At 43.6% G+C, this 20,129-nt stretch overlaps 3 protein-coding genes across 3 annotated transcripts; all 3 read left to right on the top strand.

Annotated features, from left to right (window-relative positions):
* The first annotated feature begins 9,471 nt into the window (after positions 1 to 9,471).
* Positions 9,472 to 10,855, top strand: LOC122623256 (serine protease grass-like). Its single transcript, XM_043802297.1, has 4 exons — positions 9,472 to 9,777; positions 9,843 to 9,894; positions 9,954 to 10,147; positions 10,233 to 10,855. Exons 1-4 carry the CDS (start codon positions 9,486 to 9,488, stop codon positions 10,664 to 10,666), a joined length of 972 nt encoding a protein of 323 aa, XP_043658232.1. The 5' UTR covers positions 9,472 to 9,485; the 3' UTR covers positions 10,667 to 10,855.
* A 17-nt stretch (positions 10,856 to 10,872) lies between these two features.
* LOC122623260 (serine-threonine kinase receptor-associated protein) lies at positions 10,873 to 12,017 on the top strand. Its single transcript, XM_043802310.1, has one exon. It carries the CDS (start codon positions 10,877 to 10,879, stop codon positions 11,843 to 11,845), a length of 969 nt encoding a protein of 322 aa, XP_043658245.1. The 5' UTR covers positions 10,873 to 10,876; the 3' UTR covers positions 11,846 to 12,017.
* Positions 12,018 to 15,601: 3,584 nt separating this feature from the next.
* LOC122620635 (cyclin-dependent kinase inhibitor 1) lies at positions 15,602 to 19,446 on the top strand. Its single transcript, XM_043798207.1, has 3 exons — positions 15,602 to 16,388; positions 16,452 to 16,852; positions 18,274 to 19,446. The coding sequence occupies exons 1-3, from the start codon at positions 16,225 to 16,227 to the stop codon at positions 18,438 to 18,440; spliced, it is 732 nt and encodes a 243-aa protein (XP_043654142.1). The 5' UTR covers positions 15,602 to 16,224; the 3' UTR covers positions 18,441 to 19,446.
* Positions 19,447 to 20,129: the final 683 nt, after the last annotated feature.

The following is a 20,129-nucleotide window of genomic DNA, read 5'->3' as shown; positions in this document are numbered from 1 at the left end:
TGCCTGCTGTCCATCTGTCCTCCAAATATTCTGCATCGCGTGCCCCGAAGAGAAATGGGCATATGTGGAATGCACTCCGCCCTCCCTAATTAAGCGCATCACATATGGCTCCGCATCATCCCTATGCAAATTCACCCATTAATCAATTGGGAACGCAATTTGAATATGAAAACTCGGTGAAAAAATGGCTGGCACTATTAATTGTGGCGCTGTCAACGGCTTGCAGGGTAGAAATGCCTATTTCCAAAATTGGCGAATGGCTGTGTGTTTTTTTTACACCAAATCAACAGAAACTGGCCAAATTGAATTTAAGAAGAGCAAAAAACATGAATTCATTTATCAAGAGAGCTGGGGATTTTTTGAATTTTTTGAAAATATAGTAGATAGTTAGATGAATGAACTCTCCTTAAGCACATCAGTTTATGTCCCTATCACTATAAAATTATTCTTAAAGGTCCTACATTTTTTAAAACATTGAGGATAACACGAAACCCTCGCAGCATTAATTTCCTTCGTCACTTAGGTGGCATTTTTAATACTCCGCTTCCTTTCAGAACGACAATTGTTCCTTTGACTAACCCCAAGAGGAGCTCTTCTAGCCCAGTGTCTCGAATTGCGTTTATCGAAGAAAGAATATATCTCGTATGGCGATCAACATCTTCGTTCTACGAGTATTGCCACTAAATGACGAGCGGTTCCCTCACTTTAATTGTCTGGGAAAATGCACATTATCGCACAGCCACCATCTATAAGAAAGACGAAGAAGCAAACCCTCGGCGTAAATATTAACAGTCGCAACAATTAAAGAAGTGTCCCCTTCTGCCTTTGGTTCTTAGATGGAAAATACGTTACAAATCCAACGCTTCGGCGACTTGGCTTTCGGCGTACAGCGAGTTGGTCAAGTGGATTGCAGTTCCTGCTGGTCTTCCCCTATGTGCTTCTTTGTTTCTGGCCTAAATACGCGCCGCTTTATGCTCACTGAGTAACGTGTGAAAGTCGAGGGAACTCCGAAGGAGTGCTGGCTGCAATTTTGATTTGGCCCCGCGGCGGTGGCACTGTTGCAGTTGCACGAGGGCGTGGACAGTTGGCCACAGGTGAGTGCGTCTGCTACGTTTGCTGCCCAGGTAACTGCTAATTGGGGCCCTTTGCGGAGGGCAGCGAAAATGTGTGTGATATAATGAATTATTTTCGGGAATATAGATTTCCCAGCCTAACGATGAATGCAGTGCATCAGCAGTGGAAGGACACATAATTGGGCACCGACGTTTGGGCAGCTTTCGTTTAGAATAGGCATACGATACTGTGAAGAACTTAGAGCGATGCGTTTTTATCTGTGCACTCAAAGACCCACCAAACACAATCATAATATTTACGAATGCAGTGGAGTGTGAGCTGTGCAGGGCAGCAACTCAAGTTCCAAAGGTGTGAAAGGACAATGCGGAGCTGTAAGAGCTGTGAGAGCTGTCAGGAAAATGCAAATGCCGCCTTACCTGGATCTCGAGAAGAGAAGGGGTTGCCAACAATGGCGGGCACGACAAAATATTTTCAACTATTTCGAGTGTCTTTTGCAGCACAGAAACGAAGGAGGCAGCGATCCAGGATTTATGTATGTAAATGCCGCCCAGCACTCGAGCCGAAGGGCTGAAAGTCGAAATTAAGTTGTAATCTTTGTAATTTTTGTCACTCCGAGGGGTTGACAGCGGACAGCTGCCTCACTCCTTTCGTCCTTTCGAAGTCCTTCCCTGCGATTTTTACCTTCTGGGGCGACTGCATAAAGCGACACATTTGTTTTGTAAATATTGCGTTTGTAATTAATGCGCGAATATCGAGAGACACATTTCTCAGTTTCTGGAGTTTTGTCTTTGGTAAATTTGCATATGGGTTTCATTGGTGCTTGGCGTCATTTTTCATTGAGAGTCATTTTTCATTATGGCCAAAGGGTTTGACTATTCAAATTTCATTCAACATAGATTAATGGGTTCAGCGCTTGCTGTTTGGGAAAATTCACAAGGTCAATGGCGAAATTTTGGATATTTTGGAAATTTCGGAAAAGGAATTAAAAGTGCAAGTAAAAAAGAGAATATTTGGCAAATGCACTACACTTCAAATACCTGCATTTTCTCAGACAATATGTATCTTCATATATTAGGAGCAATCTGGGATCTAATCAAGGCCTACAAATACTTAGTGTACAGTGGAGCAAACGTAACCGACAAAATGTATTTTAAGAAGATATTTTAATTTTGCCCGGCAACATGTGATTTATTTGCAATGTGCCAACTTATATGCAAGAGCATTTGCTCACTCCCTCCGCCGAATTTCCCTTTCATTTGATCAAGCCATCAAGCAGACTTACTTCGCTTTTCCCACTTCGAGGCGAACAACTCATCGAGTGATAAATCAATTGAGTTCCTTTCCCATTCAGTTTGGCACATGCAAAACCGTTTTGCAGAAATTTGTAAACATTTTATTACAACACAAAGTTGCAACCCTTCTCTTAAAGGCGACGACTGCCTTCATCCAAAGTGAAAGACAATGGGACTTCGCAAAACGGACAGATGATGCGTAATCCAGGAACCTATGAATTGTAACCCCTTCGTTCCCGCACCGAAATGCAGCGAGGATCGGATCGGATGTGATCGGATCGGATCGTAACTTTGCATATGTATGCACTGTACTGTGAGTAGCAGGGAATAAATGGAGTCTCGGTTCGGTTTATTGCCCATGCATAATCCCGGTTAATGTGCTTACTGCGGACAGCATTTGAATAATGCCCAGTTAACGCTGTAATGTGCTTAGTCGCCATCTAGCAAACTAGCAATGTAGCAATCTGAAAGTCTCGCAACCTCAAAATCTGGAGGTGTGTTGAATACTTCCTGTCTGGGAATCGGTGGTGCCGACTTTAATGTCTTTCTGATACTCTCCACAGTGTCTGCCGCATGCAACATTTTTATTGGGCTCGGCGCGCAACGAATCCATCAATTTTATGGCCAGCCAGGAATATGTTTTTATTTGCGATCAGGCTTCCGAGCAAAAACGACACTTCCTGAAACAAAAGAAGCCAGCGAAGTAGGGAAAAATGGGGGAATAAAAGGAGCTGAACTGAACGGCCAAGAATCGTTACAACTGTCGTAAAGTTTCAGCGACTTTAAGCTGCTTATGCGAGCGGGCTGAAAAATTCGTATAAACTGTATTATGTGATGTGATGTGATGGTCGTGCGGAGCGTTTGCGGTTTATCCTTTCAGCAATAAAAGTATCCGATTACGAAATGCACTGGGAACCAGAGTCTCCGTCGTGGCCCTCCGCCTGTCAGCGCATAGATCAAATGCTAAAGGACCCAGCTGTGCTCCTGCGCCTTTTAATTAAAGTTTTAAGCCCTTAAATGCTGCTGCCTGGCGCAACTGGGCCAAACTGAGCCAAACACGGCGACAAGGGCAAGTTAAATGCCAGTCAAAGCGTTGACATGATATCCCCGCAGTAAACTGACACTCTGCCTGGGAGACTCCCATTCAGGGGATGTGAAGCCGAGCTTAGGCCACAGCTGGGCCACCGAAATGATGAACTTGAGATGAGTCGAGCTCCGAGGGAAGACGTCGTGATCTAGAGTCGATAGAAAAGCTAAGCGCCCAACAATGGTACTTTATATTAAGATAAGAAACCTTAAATAAGTTTTTTAATAATATCAGTAATTAACCAACTTCGTGTAGAAATAACGCTGCAGTTTATAAGTGAATCCGCCAGCTGTAAAGGGATTCCTCATAGACTTCAAAGCGCAATAATTTGATCACACAACCAAATAAAATAAGAAGACACGATTCTGCATTTAGAAGTGGAAACATGAATGGAATTATAGATCTAACGTTTTGTGAACGAAATCAAACCAGGAAAAAGTGGCACCTCTTCCCTTTTGCAGCCCACGACCTCTGCACTTCCCAACAGTAATGCCAATGCAGTCGGCATAGAGTTATTGACCCGTGCGAGGGCACTGGAGTGTATCAGTCTGGCAAGTCCTCAAGTCCGCAAGTCACATCCTCCCCGACGTGGTGGATCATCCACGGAGAGGCAGCCTGAGCCCGATTCTCAAGTGGTTGCCGGTTTGGGCAACCCCTCTCAAGAGGATTACAAGGGAATTGCATCTGGAGTTACACGAGTGAAATGGCCAGCTGGGTGACTTATTCAAATTCGAATACATTTTGCTTTTAACTGGCACCGGTCCTTTGTTTTCGGCCTGCCTGCAATCACTCATAATGATTATGGAGGCATTGTCTCTGGTTCCACAACCCTAATGATTCAATTAACAAACAGGCAGCTGAGGCTGAGCCGAATCCACGTTGGAAACTTAAACTGAGGCTGACCAGTTGCAGTTATTTATGTGTCATGTGGGAAAACAAAAGGGTTTTCGGCCACTGAGAACTTTTCCGAATCCAAGCCCCTTGTTTTCGCAGCTCTGACTCTGGACTGCGTTTTCTGGTCCTGCGGGATGGTATGATGGGAGGATGAGAGGAAAATCGGCAGTGGTCATCCAAAAGGGTGGCTGACTTCCACAGGAAGCTGCTCAAAATCAGGTAAAACTAATCTGCCAGCTCGAACAAGTAAATTTTATTAAAAAATCGGACAAAACTTTAATTCTGTTTGCAGAGATGCTGCTTGTTGGGTGGGAAACTCCAGGTGAAAGTTCGTTACATGTTTTTAGGGGAAACCCAACTCGATTTTTCCTAGCTCGGTTACGTCTGAGGTTTTCCTAGACTTCATTTCGTGATGCTCGTTTGCAAATGTTGTCTGTTAAATGCACTTCTTATTGGCGTTAGCAAACTTGAAGCTGCAGTTTTGGCTTTTGTTTTACTAATTGCATTTAAGGTGCTAATAAGCCAAGTAAATTGCTGTTACATAGCACTAGAACTTGAAATAAGGTTCATTTTCGGATACATTCGAAAATGTTGCTAATGCTGAGTTTATATTTGAGCAATTAAATCTGCACATTGTTACAATGGGTAACTTTAATCAAGTTTCCGTCTCTAATTTGATTTCGTGTTCAATAATTTACTGTTGAAATGAATCCTTCCCATGACGAATCTGCCATTGTCCTGCTGCTAAACTCTCCTGAAGACGGCATTAGAATCCTATTAACTAGCCGCCGCAAATTCAAATATTTTTGCCCAGACAAGGAATGCGCAGGAATGCGTCCATACAAAATTAAGTCGACGAACTGAGGGAAGCGACGGGACATTTGTTTGAGCAAATCAATTAGTCACAATGGCCCTCGGAGGCAGGACAATGGGTCTCTGTATAGAGAAGTGTCCCTTTTTGCGGACTAGGGCATTTCTGGACGGCTTCCTGGCCAGTGGCCATAAGGGCGTTAATTATCGGGCAGACGTTTAATGAATGCACCCGGGGAGAAGTCGAGCTCACGTAATTTAAATTTGCTTAAGGAGATTGCGTGTGTTTTGTTTGGTGTTATGACTTCTTGCCGCTAGCTCGTCGCTTAGTTAGAGCTCCGAGTGTCCCTGTCCCCACCTCCGGCCAGTTTAGTTTCCGCTTCCTGTCTGGGCGATGTCGCATCCTTCGAGCAATTAGTGGAGCGATGGGCACACAGGAAGTCTGATTCGGAGTGCCGGCCGTCGAGGGTGAACCATAACTTGTGGACTTACACGAATCTTGGATTTAATTTGGCAGTTGCACATCTGTTTTTTTGTTCTTCGGCACTAGATCCCAATTTTATATGGCCATAAAGTGCGATTTTGGCATGCCCATCGAATGATTTTATATCACTTTCGGGCAGCTGGACACTAAGAAGACCATTATAAAATCGTTTATGGGCCCTGACAATTGATTGATATATGGCAGAGGGGGCTATGTTCATATACAGAGGGCTGCCCGATTTTTGGCTGAAGCATAATGTCTTATTCAGCCAAAATTCCCACAACGGCGCAGGCGCAAAAGTATTGGCTTTCAGCAGCGAAATTACCATATGAAAGCGAAAGGATTAGGGTAAGCCGAGAAAAGTATCAAATGTCCTGGCTGGCAATTATAAGACTTTAGCTAATTACAAAAGAGAGTTTCGCCTAAAAGATGAAAACATAAAATGCATGATTGATGCGCTGACAGCAGAGGCCGAAAAATCCAAAAATTTATATTAAAAGAGGAAAAAACTGCCAGAAAACTTTTAACCGATATCAAGCCAAGTTTTCCCTGCCACCACCTTGGGGAGTTCGGAAAACCCGGCCACAGCTGCCGAGGAAAACTCTGCGCCTCTCATATGCAAATCAGTCTAACCGTCAGTTCATCATTCTCGTCCTGCCGATCCTGCAATTTGAGTAAGCGAGTGACATAATTCCCGACAGCGTGACCAACTTTGATTGATCTGCAGATCTGCAGATCGGCGAAAGCGAAAGCCGCGTCCAAAGGCGACAGGCATGGCGAATCGGAAAACTGGTACAAGGCCGCTTTCTCTTTGTCCTCGGCAGGATCTGCCTGCAAAAGTGTCAGAAATTTGGAAATCACTGGGATTGATCACTCGAGATTTTAAGATGATGTAGAGCGTGGCTTTTGCATAATTTAGTTTGGGTTTACAAGAGTCTTACAAGGGGATTTATGGGAAGTTATGGAAGCCTAAGTTATGGGAAAGTTGGGAGACATGTTTTCAACAAGAGCGTCTGGCGTTTCTCAAGAATATGTTAAAGAACATACAAAAGTAGATATTATTTGATAGAAAGTACTTAGATTAAGAAGAATAAATTTCTTTGCTTATTGCTCGTAGCTATTAGCAAATTTTCTTCATTTGTGTATTGTATTGTGTGCTTCTGGTCAAAGTCAAAGTGAGTGAAAGTCGTGTATTAAGTACTAATTTCAACCGATTACCCTTTTATATTCAATAGATATGTATATGTATATATAAGCTAATTAGGTCATGGACTCCATTATAGAGCGTCCATTCTGATAGTTCTTCATCTGTTTTTTCCTTAGTCGACCAGCACATTGACCCGGAAAAGCCGATCCGATTCGATCAGAGGATTATGCAAACATTTGCGGGAAAGTGTCATTAGTCAATGGTCCCATATTTGAACTCTGACCACAGAGCAGTGTTAAGTGGACAAAATGCCAGCAGAAATGCGGAAAAATCACAGCGATTTCTCAGGGAAAACCGCAAGTTGAGACAACCCCTAGAAAGTAGAAAGCAGCATCTGAAAGCGAAACGGGGAAAGGTGAAAACCCGATACCTAGAAGAACCCCTGCGAGAAGGACCGTGGAACTACCCGGGGGAATATTTCGCAAGTCGCTTACCCAAAAATGGCATAAACAATCTCATTGTGCGCACTCGAACCAAATGATGTGTGAGATATCAATTGTCAAATCGACAATGGAAAGTGACAGATCGGTATCTGAAACGTTCGTAATAAAATTAGAAGTTTATTGATTTGTCCTGACACTTTGGCAGAGGAGCGGAGCCCGGGCTGCGAAAGGAAACTCTCGAACCTCGAATCTGGGACAGATTGATGTCTGCTCTCGCATTATCAATGGGAGTGTCCTTTCTCCACTCCCTTCGTCCTTACCCCTTGCTGAGGCTCCTGCTCCTGCTCGGCTCCTGCTTGTGATATCCTATAAAAATTATAAGCAATTACATAGAGAGAATTTCCGTTGGCTGGTCATAAAGTAAGGAACTTTACGAGCCCAGTAAATATTTTGATGGCCGAAATTCGCTAAAAAAGTTAATTTCCGTGTCACTTTTCGCTGACTTTGAACCATTTTGCGATGCTTGGAGTCTGACTCGACTGACAAATGGATCCAATCTTCCTGCTGCTGCCGACCACGCCCTAATGCTGTAGATGCCACTCACTTTCCGTTTCCAAAGACCATTAGCTTCATGAGTTGCATTTCCCTAAAACTCTTCCATGTTTGTACTAATTATTATTAATGTGTTTTCAAACCAAAGTCCAAAAGGGAAAACGCTCAATGATTTGTGTTTGTGGGCTAGTTCAGAAAATGCGGGACAGTAGGTTATGAGAACAAACTGTTTTGAGATTACGATTCTCAGGGGATCAGATGACAATTTAGTTTTGGCTTCGAAAGTGAAATACTAAGTACTTCGAATTGAAATTAATTATGAACTAGAATTTTAACCTTTTAAGTGTTTCTTAGATATCTCGCTTTTGGTTTTAGGATATCATTTGAGTGCGACATTAGCCTACATTTATCTTTTCTCAGAAAGTTTCTTTGTGCATAAATCTAATTAGCATGTTCATCGACAATGTCTTCAAGCAACTAACACATCACACATTGTCAAGTCAAACTCTTCAGGAAATCCGTTTAATTTCCCTCAAACCCCGAGACGCAGAACAATTTTCTTGCCCGGGCACCAGTAACAGCAGCACTGAAAACAAATTTTAATAACTGGAAATAATATTTAATAATATTATTGTACCACTAAATAACACAACATATGAATGTGGAGAATGACGAAGAATGACAAAGTTCCCAGGACTGTGGATTCGTAGAGACCAGAATGAACACAAGTTCGAAGACCAGCTGAAACTGAATTTTCTCCCAGTGCACTGCCTCTTGGGCTGATTCGGAGACACCTCCTTCCGACTTGTGCGAAAGTGAAATCGACTCGATTGCGGGCGTGCTACGTTAGTCTTGCGGTTGCCGGCGACTCCTGTTCCTGGTTTTGGGTCCTGCGCCCGCACAATTGGATGAGGGACAAAGTCAGAGATTGCCAGGAGGTGTTGGAAGATGCTTCTTATCCGCAGCATTGTGCTAGCCTGCTTGTGTATGCACAGGTGTCATCCTACAGGTGAAATGGATCCTCTCGAGGGCAGAGAACTCGTGCCAGGGCGTCTCCATTGTTCGGCCGCATAATGAAAGCAAAACGTTCTGAAATATGAATTGAATCTGCTGGAGTGCATTTAATATACATTACGCTCCCCTCCTTCGCACCTTGCTAATATCCTGGCGCTCCTTTGCCGACAAAGTTGCGAGTAGTTTGGCATCTTCCGCTGTTTGCCGAAAAAGTTGGGGCATGCGGGCCATACAATATCCGCTGAAACGTTTAAGTGAGATTAACAAGTGATGACGGATACCGACTTTGGCACAATCAGGATGCCACCCAGGACCTTGGGGCTGTGTGCTTTCTATTAAATTAAAAGTGGCAAAGGAAGAGCAGGGAGGCAGCGGAGGAACTCTTTATTGGGCGACTCGACTTTCGGCTTAGGAGCAGAGTGCTTTGTCGCGAGATAAGAACGCGTTTCGGAAATCCTAAGAAAATATTGCAAAAATCAATGATGCAGAGCTAAAAACCTAATACAGTGTTACAAGCATCAATCCTATTCATTGTACCACAGTAAATACGTGTATTATATTTTTAATAATATACTACTTTATACACTTGCTCTTCTCGGAATTCGAACTGATTACATACGACGATAAGCATGTGCTGTTGACAGTAAAGTGCACTTTACGCATTCAGTTTCCCATCTGAGCTCGGATCATGCACAGTCCTCCTGCGATCATTGCCCTCGTTTGGGGCATCGTCTACCTTTCCTGCACACCTTCATCTGAAGCCGGAAGGGAAGATTGGACAGCAGACGAGCGGCTGGTTTACGAGCAGTTGACCCAACAGGATTGCGGTGTCCTAACGAATCTGATTCCCGCCCAAAGGCTTCGTCGGAGGATCACCGGTGGCAGGAAATCGTCGCTGATGTCCCAGCCTTGGATGGCATTTCTCCATATTTCAAGTGATATAGAGATGTGCCGCTGTGGAGGCGCTCTTATCTCAGAACGTACTTATACTAAAATAACCAAAATCACATCCCCCCCTTCATAGTATTCATTTTCTTTGCTTTAGTCTTTGTTTTAACTGCCGCACATTGCTACAAAATGTGTCCCCGATCTAGGGAGTAAGTAAGACTTGCATGATTCTTTCCGGGCTATTTTCCTGATCCTGGGTCTTAAACAGGATAAAAGTGTGGCTGGGAGAGCTCGACATAAGTTCCACAAGTGACTGCACCACCTACAATTATCAACGGGTTTGCGCTCCGCCCGTGGAGGAGTTTACCATCGAGAAGTGGATTCTCCACGAGGAGTTCAACCTCTTTTACCCCGGGTATGATATTGCCCTGATAAGACTGAACAAGAAAGTGGTCTTCAAAGGTAAGCACACCGAAGTTCAACATACAAGCTTATACCTAGTAATAGATGACTATAGTAAATTGTATTTAAAAATATGCCTTTTCAGACCACATTCGACCCATATGTCTGCCCCTGACCGACGAACTCTTGGCCTTTACCTTGCAGCTGGGAAAGCCCTACATGGCGGTGGGCTGGGGAAAAACGGAGAGCAGCAGCTTCGCCAACAGTACGATGGAGGTCTATATAACCACTGAGGAGTGCACCGGCGGCAGGGACACTTCGTTCCTCTGCGCCAATGGCGACTATGTGGACACGTGCACTGGGGACTCCGGTGGACCGCTGATATGGTCGACCTTGTTTCTCGGCAAGGCTCGAACGGTACAATTCGGTGTGGTCAGCACTGGAAGCCAGGAGTGCGGCGCTGGCCAGAAGGCCTACTACATGGATGTACCCACCTTTGTGCCCTGGATACTCGCCAAGATGGCAGAGTTCTCGGATTTTAAGCCAAAGCTGTTACCTTTAGATGCAAATACTGTGTAATTGGTGCGATAATTTCCGATTCCGCTTGGCTATTTAAAGTCTTTAACTTGTAAAAGTTGTGAGTTATGAGGCAGACAGATCAAGTAGCTCAAGTTTCTGTGTCGTTCAGATCGGTAGTCGTATTAGGAAATACCTATAGCTGAAAAGGAAATTGGAAAAGCCACATAAAGCACAGTTCTATTGCAAGTATTTGAAAGCCAATTACGTTAAATGGGTCATGAGATTGGAGTCCTGTGTCTGGGACACTCGGGCTCGGTGGTGGAGCTAGCTTTTAATACGGACTACGATAATGGGTACTTTCTGGCCTCTGCCGGACTCGATGGAGTCGCAACACTGCGACACGGCGACACTGGCAACTGGATTACCAACCTAACAAAGCACACGGACAGTGTGTGGTCGGTGTCCTTGAGCCACGACGCCAAGATCCTGGCCAGTGGCGGGGCAGATTGCAAGGTCCGCGTCTGGGATGCCCTGCTGGGGAAACAGCTGAAGAAGCTTACGCACACCAAGACAGTGGCTTGTGTGGACTTGAATCCGAAGGCCACTCGCCTCTTGACCGGCTGCATCGATGAGGAATCCTCACTCGCCCTCTTCGACATGGAACAATCGGACAAAGCTCCCCTGATGGAGTTTCATGGCCACCATCGCGGTGTGAGGGATGTGACCTTCTGCTTGGAGGAACGCTGCATCCTCTCCGCTTCCTATGATCGCACGGTGAGGATGTGGGACTGCCTGAGCGGCAAGAGAACTAACTCCATTTTCCTGCCGCACCACGTCAAGTCGATGGAGCTGCACCACAGCGGCGACATAGTGACCATTGCCTATGCCGGCGGTGTGATCTTCCTGGACCCCAAGAGCTTCGAAGTGCTCAAGCATCGCAAGTTGCCCTTCAAGGTGACTGCGGCCTCGCTGAGTCCCAACAAGGAGATCTACGTGTGCGGCAACAACAAGGGCTACTCCCACAAGTACGACTACGCCACGGATGTTAACACGCAGGTCTACGTATCAGAGCAACCATCCGCGGTGCTAGCACTGAGGTTCAGTCCGGATGGCGAAGTGTGTGCCATTGGCTCCGCAGATGGCAGTATCATTCTCTGGCGAATGAGCCGGAAGAGCGCATCCGTAGTGGGCGACCAAGACGACGACGACGATGGGGAGGAGAATGAGTCCATCAGTTGAATACCGAATACCACACCCTATGCACAACTGTACACCGTTTTGATTTGAGTTCTCATCTGGGTTAATTTATTTTTTGTAGTTCTGTTGCATCGTTCCCCATCATCAAAATCCGAGAAGGGTCACTGTTTTTTTCCCTACTAATAAATTCGTCTTGTGATTGAAAACCCCCAAATGACCGAGCGGTCTACCTGCCTTTTATGGCTATCTGACTATCGGACTCCCTTTTCCAACCTGTTTTGTGGATGATTTTCGAAAGGATTTCGGTTTTCTGTATTTTCCGACGTTGAACGATCCGATCGCCGACGCTGATTGCCTCGCTGCTTTATGGAGTTTCTCACCCAATGCAGTCGAGTCATAAATGCGTTTTTTATTATTATTTGAGTTTGGTAGGGGAGATGGGGAATCCCTGAAGTCTTCTAATACACTAAATATGTATCCAACAAAGTGACTGAGGTTTCCTCCTTTCTTGGGGTAGTTCTGAGCCAGAGAGCCAGATAGCATGTACAAATAGACACCAGGAGATACATCTCTGACTGATCTGCTTTCCTGACCTAAGATACTTTGGGTTTGACAACTTCTTGACTCCGTGCCTCTGTTTGTTTATCTTTCCTTGGGTCCGCGTTCGCTCAAAAGGTTTTCCATAAATATTTATAATTTCTTGGTTGATAAAACGAGTTCCTCGCATCACGCTGAGCCAACGTATTTTCCAAAACACGTTTTCCACGCGTTTACCAGGAACAGGGAATCGTTTCACACAACCTCCTTGCGTGTTTGTCCACCGAGAGACTGTTCTAATAAAATGAGTTGTCATGCTAGTTCCTTATATTGGTCAGCACAAGTGCCAGTTCCATGATTGATGGCTTGAATGGAAAGTAGCACAGTAGCCGCAGGATCAGCAAAGGATTAGCCTGTACGGTAGCCAGTCCAAATATTTGCATACTTGCCCGACTATTTGCATTCCACTTTAAGGAATATCCATCAATAACTACCGATCCGACCGCAATTTGTCCGAGTAAAAGATCCTAGATACCCAAAAGTCATTTATAAATGTCCTGCGCAGAGATTTGATAATATTAATGATTGGTCATTTGCCAGGGAGAAATGCTTGGTAACACTTGGAGTAGATCGTCTGGCGTTTTTTTGTGTGTTTGATGGGGATCTGTACGATTGTGGCTGAGATATACAAATGGCTTTCCTGCTCAGATGGTTATTAGAGTAATGAATGCCTGGATCCTAACTCAAGTTTCATGTTATTAAAAACCAATTAAAACCAACTTCTCGTTTTCCAGGATTTTGATCGTACTAATTTCAAAAGGAAAATTTCCTCCCTGTTAAAAGTTATTAGTTCTTAGTGAGCCACTCCCAAAACAAGTTGGGTTGAACCCTGAAATGTCCTTAGTAGCAACACACCTGCCTAGCAAAATATCCAAAATTGCGGTCACAGTTCCGTGCGCCGAACAGTTTTTATGGTAATTTTCTTACGGAACCGAGAATGTTTCAAAAATATCTTACGGCAATTTCGAGCGTTACTTAGCAGGCTGGTCATGCTCGCTGAGCATTTGCACCCCCACCGGAACACGTGGCGGCGGATCGGGCCAAGTTCTTGGCTATGTGTTGCCATATAGAGTGGGATATCTCTGGCCTCCTCCTGGGGTGGAATGGGCTGGCTCGATTGTCCGCTGTGTGCTGAGGCGATAAGACGCCTTGCATTCGAAATGAGAGTAACGTATATTTTATACGAGACCAGGCAGGACTGGGCTTTGTTGAGGTTTTAGTAGATACGAGATAATGTTCTACCGACCGCGACCTTTGACTAGGAAACACTGATGATGTTTGACTAGGTCTTATCGGCTCGGCGGATAGTTAAGTGCATATTAAGGAATGCCGATAAGATCCAAGTCGATCCTACCAGCATTTAAGCCTCCAATCAAGCGAGTACCTTGAGTGCCATCCAATGCCCGCACGTTCCACTACAATCCTTTAGGATCTGCCCTCATAAGCGGGACACTTGAGAACCGCTTTTCCACCTCTTTTCTCCTCCTTTTCTCGTTTTCCGCGTGTGTTGACACAACCCATATAAAGCACATAGTTGCCAGGATATCCTGCTCGAGAGGAAATTACTTAAAGGGATCACGAACTCTTCCCCTTTCGAAAAACTCCTTCTTGAGTTGTTTATGTTTTCAGGCATGACTGCCACCGAACGCCAGTAGAATTCTCAAATTTGTTACAAAGTGTGTAAATTCACGTTGCTTTTCTTCTTGAGGGAGGGTGTGTCCCATAAACAGAAAACCGAACCACAAGGGATCGGATCTTATGGGAGTGGAAAGGAACGAATTATGGATGGATGATGCTGCCTAATCGAACGGTCGTCAAACGATCTCTGCCTTTTTTTGGGGTGATTGCACTCCGTTTTTTCATGTTTTTTTCTCGGGTTTTTGTGTGGAAAGCCAATGGGTTTTCCCATTATTTCGTCGAGTGCAAAGGACAAAGCAAATTATGTCTTTAGTCAACGAATCTGACTTCCAAGGCTTTGTCCCTATTCTTTCCTTCTTATTTAATTGGATTTGTGCAAACAATATAAATCTCGTTTTATTGCCGTTGGTAGTGTAATTTAATTTTTTACGATTTTGCACATTAAAAGAAAAACTTTCCGAAAATGCAGCACGAAATGAGCAGAAAACTTGTGTTATAAAAAGTGAACCCCTACGGAAATTTAAAAAACCCAGTACTATGCAACACAAGGAAATTCGAAATCGACGTGCACTACATACATACATACATATGTATGTGCATATGTAGATACAAATGTATATTTGGTGAACCAGTGCCCCACAATGCAAGCGCGATTTTCCCCTTGGCAACACGAGGAAAGTGAAAAGAATCGTTGCCCCAAAAGCCCCCTGCCACGCCCCTTCGACAGCCCAAAATCCAGTTTGAGGCCAAACAAACCGAAACCAAAACATACTTCTTTCGTATCTTCCCATCGCAATCGCAACTAAAAGTACAGCTCCACCGATGCAACAACAAACAAGAAGGCAGCGAACAGAACACACGGATGGAAACGGACTGGGATGGGTAGATGGCGTGCGAGAGAGTGGGAGATATAGGGTGAGAGAGAGCAAACGGAAGTTGGGCCGAATTTCTTAATACACTTTATTGCTGAACTTTGTCACCACGACTCTTAGACAGTTTAGGCAAATACCTAAAGTAGTTTTAAAAATTCGTTTGTTTTCAGAACTTATGTATGCATGTTATGTCTGTATGTTCATTCAAATAAAATGTGATATTATTTACAAAGGTATTTTGATTCTGTTTCTCGTTTCCTTTGCAATAAATTGATTATATTATTTAATAAAATTAAATTAAACAATTAAATATTATATAAAATATAGTGATATTCACAAGAAAAAATTATTTTGGAAAAATTCTAAAAATCAAAACTTTTAAACTTATATCAGATGCTTCGCTAAAATGTTGTTAGGAAGCTTTTCTTGTTATTTTTATTCGTTTGCTATATTAGTTTTTTACAACAATTTTAAGAAAGTGCATTGCTCTTTCGATTTGATTAATTAAAAAAAGCGCATTCAAACTCAACCGTTGAGCTCTCTTTCCCCGTCTCTTTCGCGCCTGCTGGTTGTCCGATCTTTTTGAATTCGAGGGTTGGTGTACAGAGAGCGCGAACCGCTCTGCATTTTTAGTTGGCAACGCCTCTGGTGGTTGTTTGACGTTTGCTTTTGCCTAGTGTTTTATTTATCATTTATTCGTTTCTTCGAGTTCGTCGAGAGAGGTTCGCCCCGATCGGTAGCGCTATATTTAAAAACCTAGTGCGCAGTGCGCTTATACCCGAAAAGGTCGAAAAACATTGCTGTTACAACGACTGCAAGTTGTATAGACAAACATAACACAAAAGTGCTGCCACGAGCAGCTATCTTATAAAAAACTCCAACAAGAGACGGAAACGTTTCGTTTTGTGAGTGGAATTGTGTGCTGTGCTGTGTGTCCAAATCACCATTCGAAGACAGTGACCAAGTGCTATTAGACCAAGGCCTTTGCTTATAAATATTTTATAAACAATTGCAGCGTGAAATTTCACTTTTGAAGGCAGCAAGACATAAAATAAGCTGCAACAGACGCACACACAGAATACTTGCTCTCCCAAATACACACACGCTCGCGTTTGGAGACCGTGATTTGTATTTGTATTCGTGTGGAGACTGCCTCTCTCTTTTGGGGCTGTCCGAACACAAAGTTTTGGCGCCAAAAGTTTGACAGTTCGCTTTGGCGTGCGATTCGCAAACAAGTGGCAAGAAAAGTGCGTCTCAAAACAGAGCAGAAAAACACTAGGGGAACCCAAAACAGATATTGACTAGTAAATCAACATGGTCAGTGCTCGAGTCCTGAATCCTGTGATGCTGAGTGAATTCTGCAAGATGAGCAGCAGTCCGGCGGTGAGTCGTAATCTGCCCTGCGGTCGTCAGTTGAATCGCATAAAGCGTGACCTCTTCGGTAGCTCCAAGTCCGCCGAGGGTACAGCCACCAAAACGTGAGTCTCTGTGATAACAGTTGCAGTTTAACCAATAGCTAACGACCCTTGTTCCCCTTCCAGACCCTTTAATGCCGAACTGGAGCGCCATCAGGAACTGGCCACGCAAAAATGGGGCTTTGACTTCCGCGCCGGCTGCCCATTGGCTGAAAAATCGCACTTCATCTGGGAGCGCGTCAGCTTCCAGGAGTCCAGCTTCGCCCCAGAGATGTACACCCTAACCAGGGCCGCCCACGTACGTCCTTCAGCGGATACAAGTCCTAGCGACATGGACATTTTGGTAAACGAGCGCTCGGAACGGGAGAACTTTGGCTCCAACCTGGGTAATTCCTCACTGGAGTCCAACACGGATAATGATTCCTGCTACGACTCACAGGACGAATCGCTGACAATGCGGTTCAGCTCCTCCAGCACGGCAAGCACCTCCTCGATAGTCCTGCGCAAGCGACAGCCAAAAATCACAGGTGAGTTTCGGGGTTGTTCTACACCACTATACCATTTTGATCAGCAGAGCTTGACGGTTCCCAGGGTCAGGCTTCATTTCACTTCGATAGACGTTACTAACTGTTTTCCCACAGCTTTCCGTTTAAACCCTGTTTATATTTGGTTCTCGGGAAGTTGGGGGTGGTTTATTTAACTTATGAATACTATAGACTTGTTTTGTGATCGGACTGATTCAATACGATGTTTTAAAGAACTATTTGTACAGTACCAAAATGGAGACTATTAATATATTATTGACAGCAGTGCCTTATTTTTATAATTAGCTTGGCTAGGTCTTGGTACTTTATTTTAGTAAAGTGCTTTTTGTTTTTAAACCTCCATAACAACGATTTCGGTCAATGATTTTATGCCAAACATAACAAACAAAACAAACATATCAAACATAACCGCCATTCAATTGTACTTACAACTCTAAACTTCGAAGGGGGTTATTAAGTTGGTTTTTAGTTTACTCCTCCTTTTTTTTTTAGTTTATATTCACTTTCCAGAAAGAATATTGACCTTTTATTTGTGGGCGTTTTTCGTAAACCTTAGGACCAAATTATAGCAATTAGCCAATGCTTTGTGGGAGATTTATTTTCGTCCAAAAGGGTTAGTCAAAGCTGACTGCAGCTGGTTCAGCTCTTCATCTCCCTAAAACGAACGATTCTCTGCTGATCCTCAACTACGCGGGGGTTGGTTTCCAGATCGATAGCATGCGGGCCGGGCTGGCTGCATCTATAAATGCCAACAGCTGTGACTCCGCTTTGTCTATGGCCTGACCTCATTATAGAAAACGGGAGAGGGTCTGAGGATCGGCTTTCAATGCACCACCATCCAGAGTCCGTGGCCTTATCAAACCTCCCTTTGATTGCTTTGTACGCAGCGTTTTTTATAAATGCCACTCGCACATGCATGTGTAATTATAATCGTAAAAAGTGTCTGTTCGGAACATAATAAATGCACCCGCATCGGGTGGTCAGCAGGGAAGCCCTTGAATTCCTTAAAGCCTCTACTCGTTTTACATGAAATGTACTTTTTGCTGCTTTGGCCAGTAAGCTAGAGCGCATTATTTATGCAGCTATGCAGCACGACCACTCGTGCTTTCACCGGTCTACCTGAAAAACCGGCTGAAGACCTAGTGTCTGGCTGCCGTCTGGCATTTATTTGCTACCCCTGTGCGGATCTGCAACCCTCTGATAGGGAAGTGCTGCCGGCCACGTGCCACAATCTGAAAATCTACCCGAAACCGAAATCAAAATGTGCAAAAACAGGCGGCGCCTGCTGTTTAGGGATCAATGACTTGTGAGCATGGGCAACCGGAAATGCAGCAGCTGACTTTGATTTGACAATTCCACCAAACACGTATTAATAACACCCATTTTCTTTCTTTCGTTTGCAGAGTTCATGAAGGAGCGCAAGCGTCTGGCTCAGGCACCCAAGAAACTATCGCCCGCAAAACGCCTGCGCACTAGTTCTCCCAGTTCTTCCGCCACTTCCAGCTCCAGCGGTGGATTCGGGTTGGGGGCGCACTTTGGGGCGATGTTGAAGCGGCCGCGCAACAACTAACGCTCTAGATTCGCTGGCTAACCCACCGAATTGCAATTTGTAATTTTATTTTTTATAAGCCACTGCGATTGTGTAGTATTTCCTAATTTTTTATTACGAACATTTTTATGCAGTGCAAGGGCGACAGTTGCGAATATTAATCGTTAGTCTTCAACTACTCGTAACCAGTAATTAGTTGTAAGTCAACCAGTAAGCTCGAGCTACATGAAACTTTTTAGATTTCTCTAGTGAGAAATGCCATAAACTAAGTGATTAGTTCTTAACAACAAACAACTATTGAACAAGAAGAGAGAGACCGCAAGCTGAATGGAATTAGTCTTAACTATCTTGAAGCCAACCGAAATTTAACCTTTATAACGATGAAATACTAACTTTACATAACTTTGTAAAATCCTTGCAAATTTCATCGGCAACTTTTGCATTTGAAATTTGCCGGGGGAACAAAACTCATCCTTTCTTTGTCCTGCCAGTTCATCCAAATACTGAAACTAAGGGCTGAGTAAAATTTAGTTTTGTACTGCACATTAAGGGCGCTAAAACGATGCCTCAATAAGCCGCATTTTGGCTCATTGCTGCTTTGTTTTTTCGACCTACTAAAATTGTACCCAATTCGACCAGTGGAAAACAAACAAAAAAGAGGAATGTCTTTGAATTAACTTCGTCAATTTCTGCACGTTTGGATGCCTATTTATATGATGCCGCCGAATGGACACAAATTGTCGCGCTCTCATTTCTTAACCATTGGTAAAAATGTCTTTTATGATTTGCTATGATCTCTGGGCAAATTATGAAAACAATTTTGCCTGAAACTATCATGTACAAAAACTAGATTACTTTACTATACACATAGGCAGAGCCTATTCTTCATAACACTTATACAAAGCATCTATTTGTAAGGCCTAACTAAGAACAAATCCAAAGTATTCTCCTAATATTTATATGTATAGACACTATGTATAATTAAACCATATTCAACTCATACTTCAATAAACGAAACACAAAAACACCCAGATTGTCCATTTCTAAAATTACCAACACTCCCGCATTAAATCATTTTCATGTTTAAATGTTATTAAATGACTATTTCTATGCATTACTTTGGTTGTAGAAGTAGCCGTAAAATGTAGTTTATTAAAACCATTTTGTACATTTTATAAGTTAATATTTGTTTTTCTGCAATAAATTGTTTTTGATTTTCTAGTTGGTAGTACACAAATAGCGGCTTTCATTTTAATTATACCCGTTACTCGTAGAGTAAAAGGGTATACTAGATTCGTTGAAAAGTATGTAACAGGCAGAAGGAAGCGTTACCGACCATATAAAGTATATATATTCTTGATCAGGATCAATAGCCGAGTCGATCTGGCCATGTCCGTCTGTCCGTGCGTCTGTCCGTCTGTCTGTCCGTATGAACGTCGAGATCTCAGGAACTACAAAAGGTAGAAAGTTGAGATTAAGCATACTGCCTCCTGAGACATAGACGCAGCGCAAGTTTGTCGATTCATGTTGCCACGCCCACTCTAACGCCCACAAACCGCGCAAAACTGCCACGCCCACACTTTGAAAAATGTTTTGATATTTTTCATTTTTGTATTAGTCTTATAAATTTCTAACGATTTGCCAAACAACTTTTTGCCACGCCCACTTTAACGCCCACAAACCGCACAAAGCTGCTACGCCCACACTTTT

The sequence above is a fragment of the Drosophila teissieri genome, chromosome 2L, assembly GCF_016746235.2.
Source record: "Drosophila teissieri strain GT53w chromosome 2L, Prin_Dtei_1.1, whole genome shotgun sequence".
Lineage (NCBI taxonomy): Eukaryota > Metazoa > Arthropoda > Insecta > Diptera > Drosophilidae > Drosophila > Drosophila teissieri.
The sequence above is the reverse complement of the archived record's forward strand: the minus strand, read 5'-3'. Positions and strand labels throughout refer to the sequence as shown.

Bases quoted from the DNA above. Each gene is read 5' to 3' on its own strand.
- LOC122620635 (XM_043798207.1), top strand. From the start codon at position 16,225: ATGGTCAGTGCTCGAGTCCTGAATCCTGTGATGCTGAGTGAATTCTGC. The intron at 16,389-16,451 runs GTGAGTCTCTGT...TTCCCCTTCCAG, and splicing joins GAGGGTACAGCCACCAAAAC to ACCCTTTAATGCCGAACTGG. The intron at 16,853-18,273 runs GTGAGTTTCGGG...TTTCGTTTGCAG, and splicing joins GCGACAGCCAAAAATCACAG to AGTTCATGAAGGAGCGCAAG.
- LOC122623260 (XM_043802310.1), top strand. From the start codon at position 10,877: ATGGGTCATGAGATTGGAGTCCTGTGTCTGGGACACTCGGGCTCGGTG.
- LOC122623256 (XM_043802297.1), top strand. From the start codon at position 9,486: ATGCACAGTCCTCCTGCGATCATTGCCCTCGTTTGGGGCATCGTCTAC. The intron at 9,778-9,842 runs GTACTTATACTA...TCTTTGCTTTAG, and splicing joins AGGCGCTCTTATCTCAGAAC to TCTTTGTTTTAACTGCCGCA. The intron at 10,148-10,232 runs GTAAGCACACCG...ATGCCTTTTCAG, and splicing joins CAAGAAAGTGGTCTTCAAAG to ACCACATTCGACCCATATGT.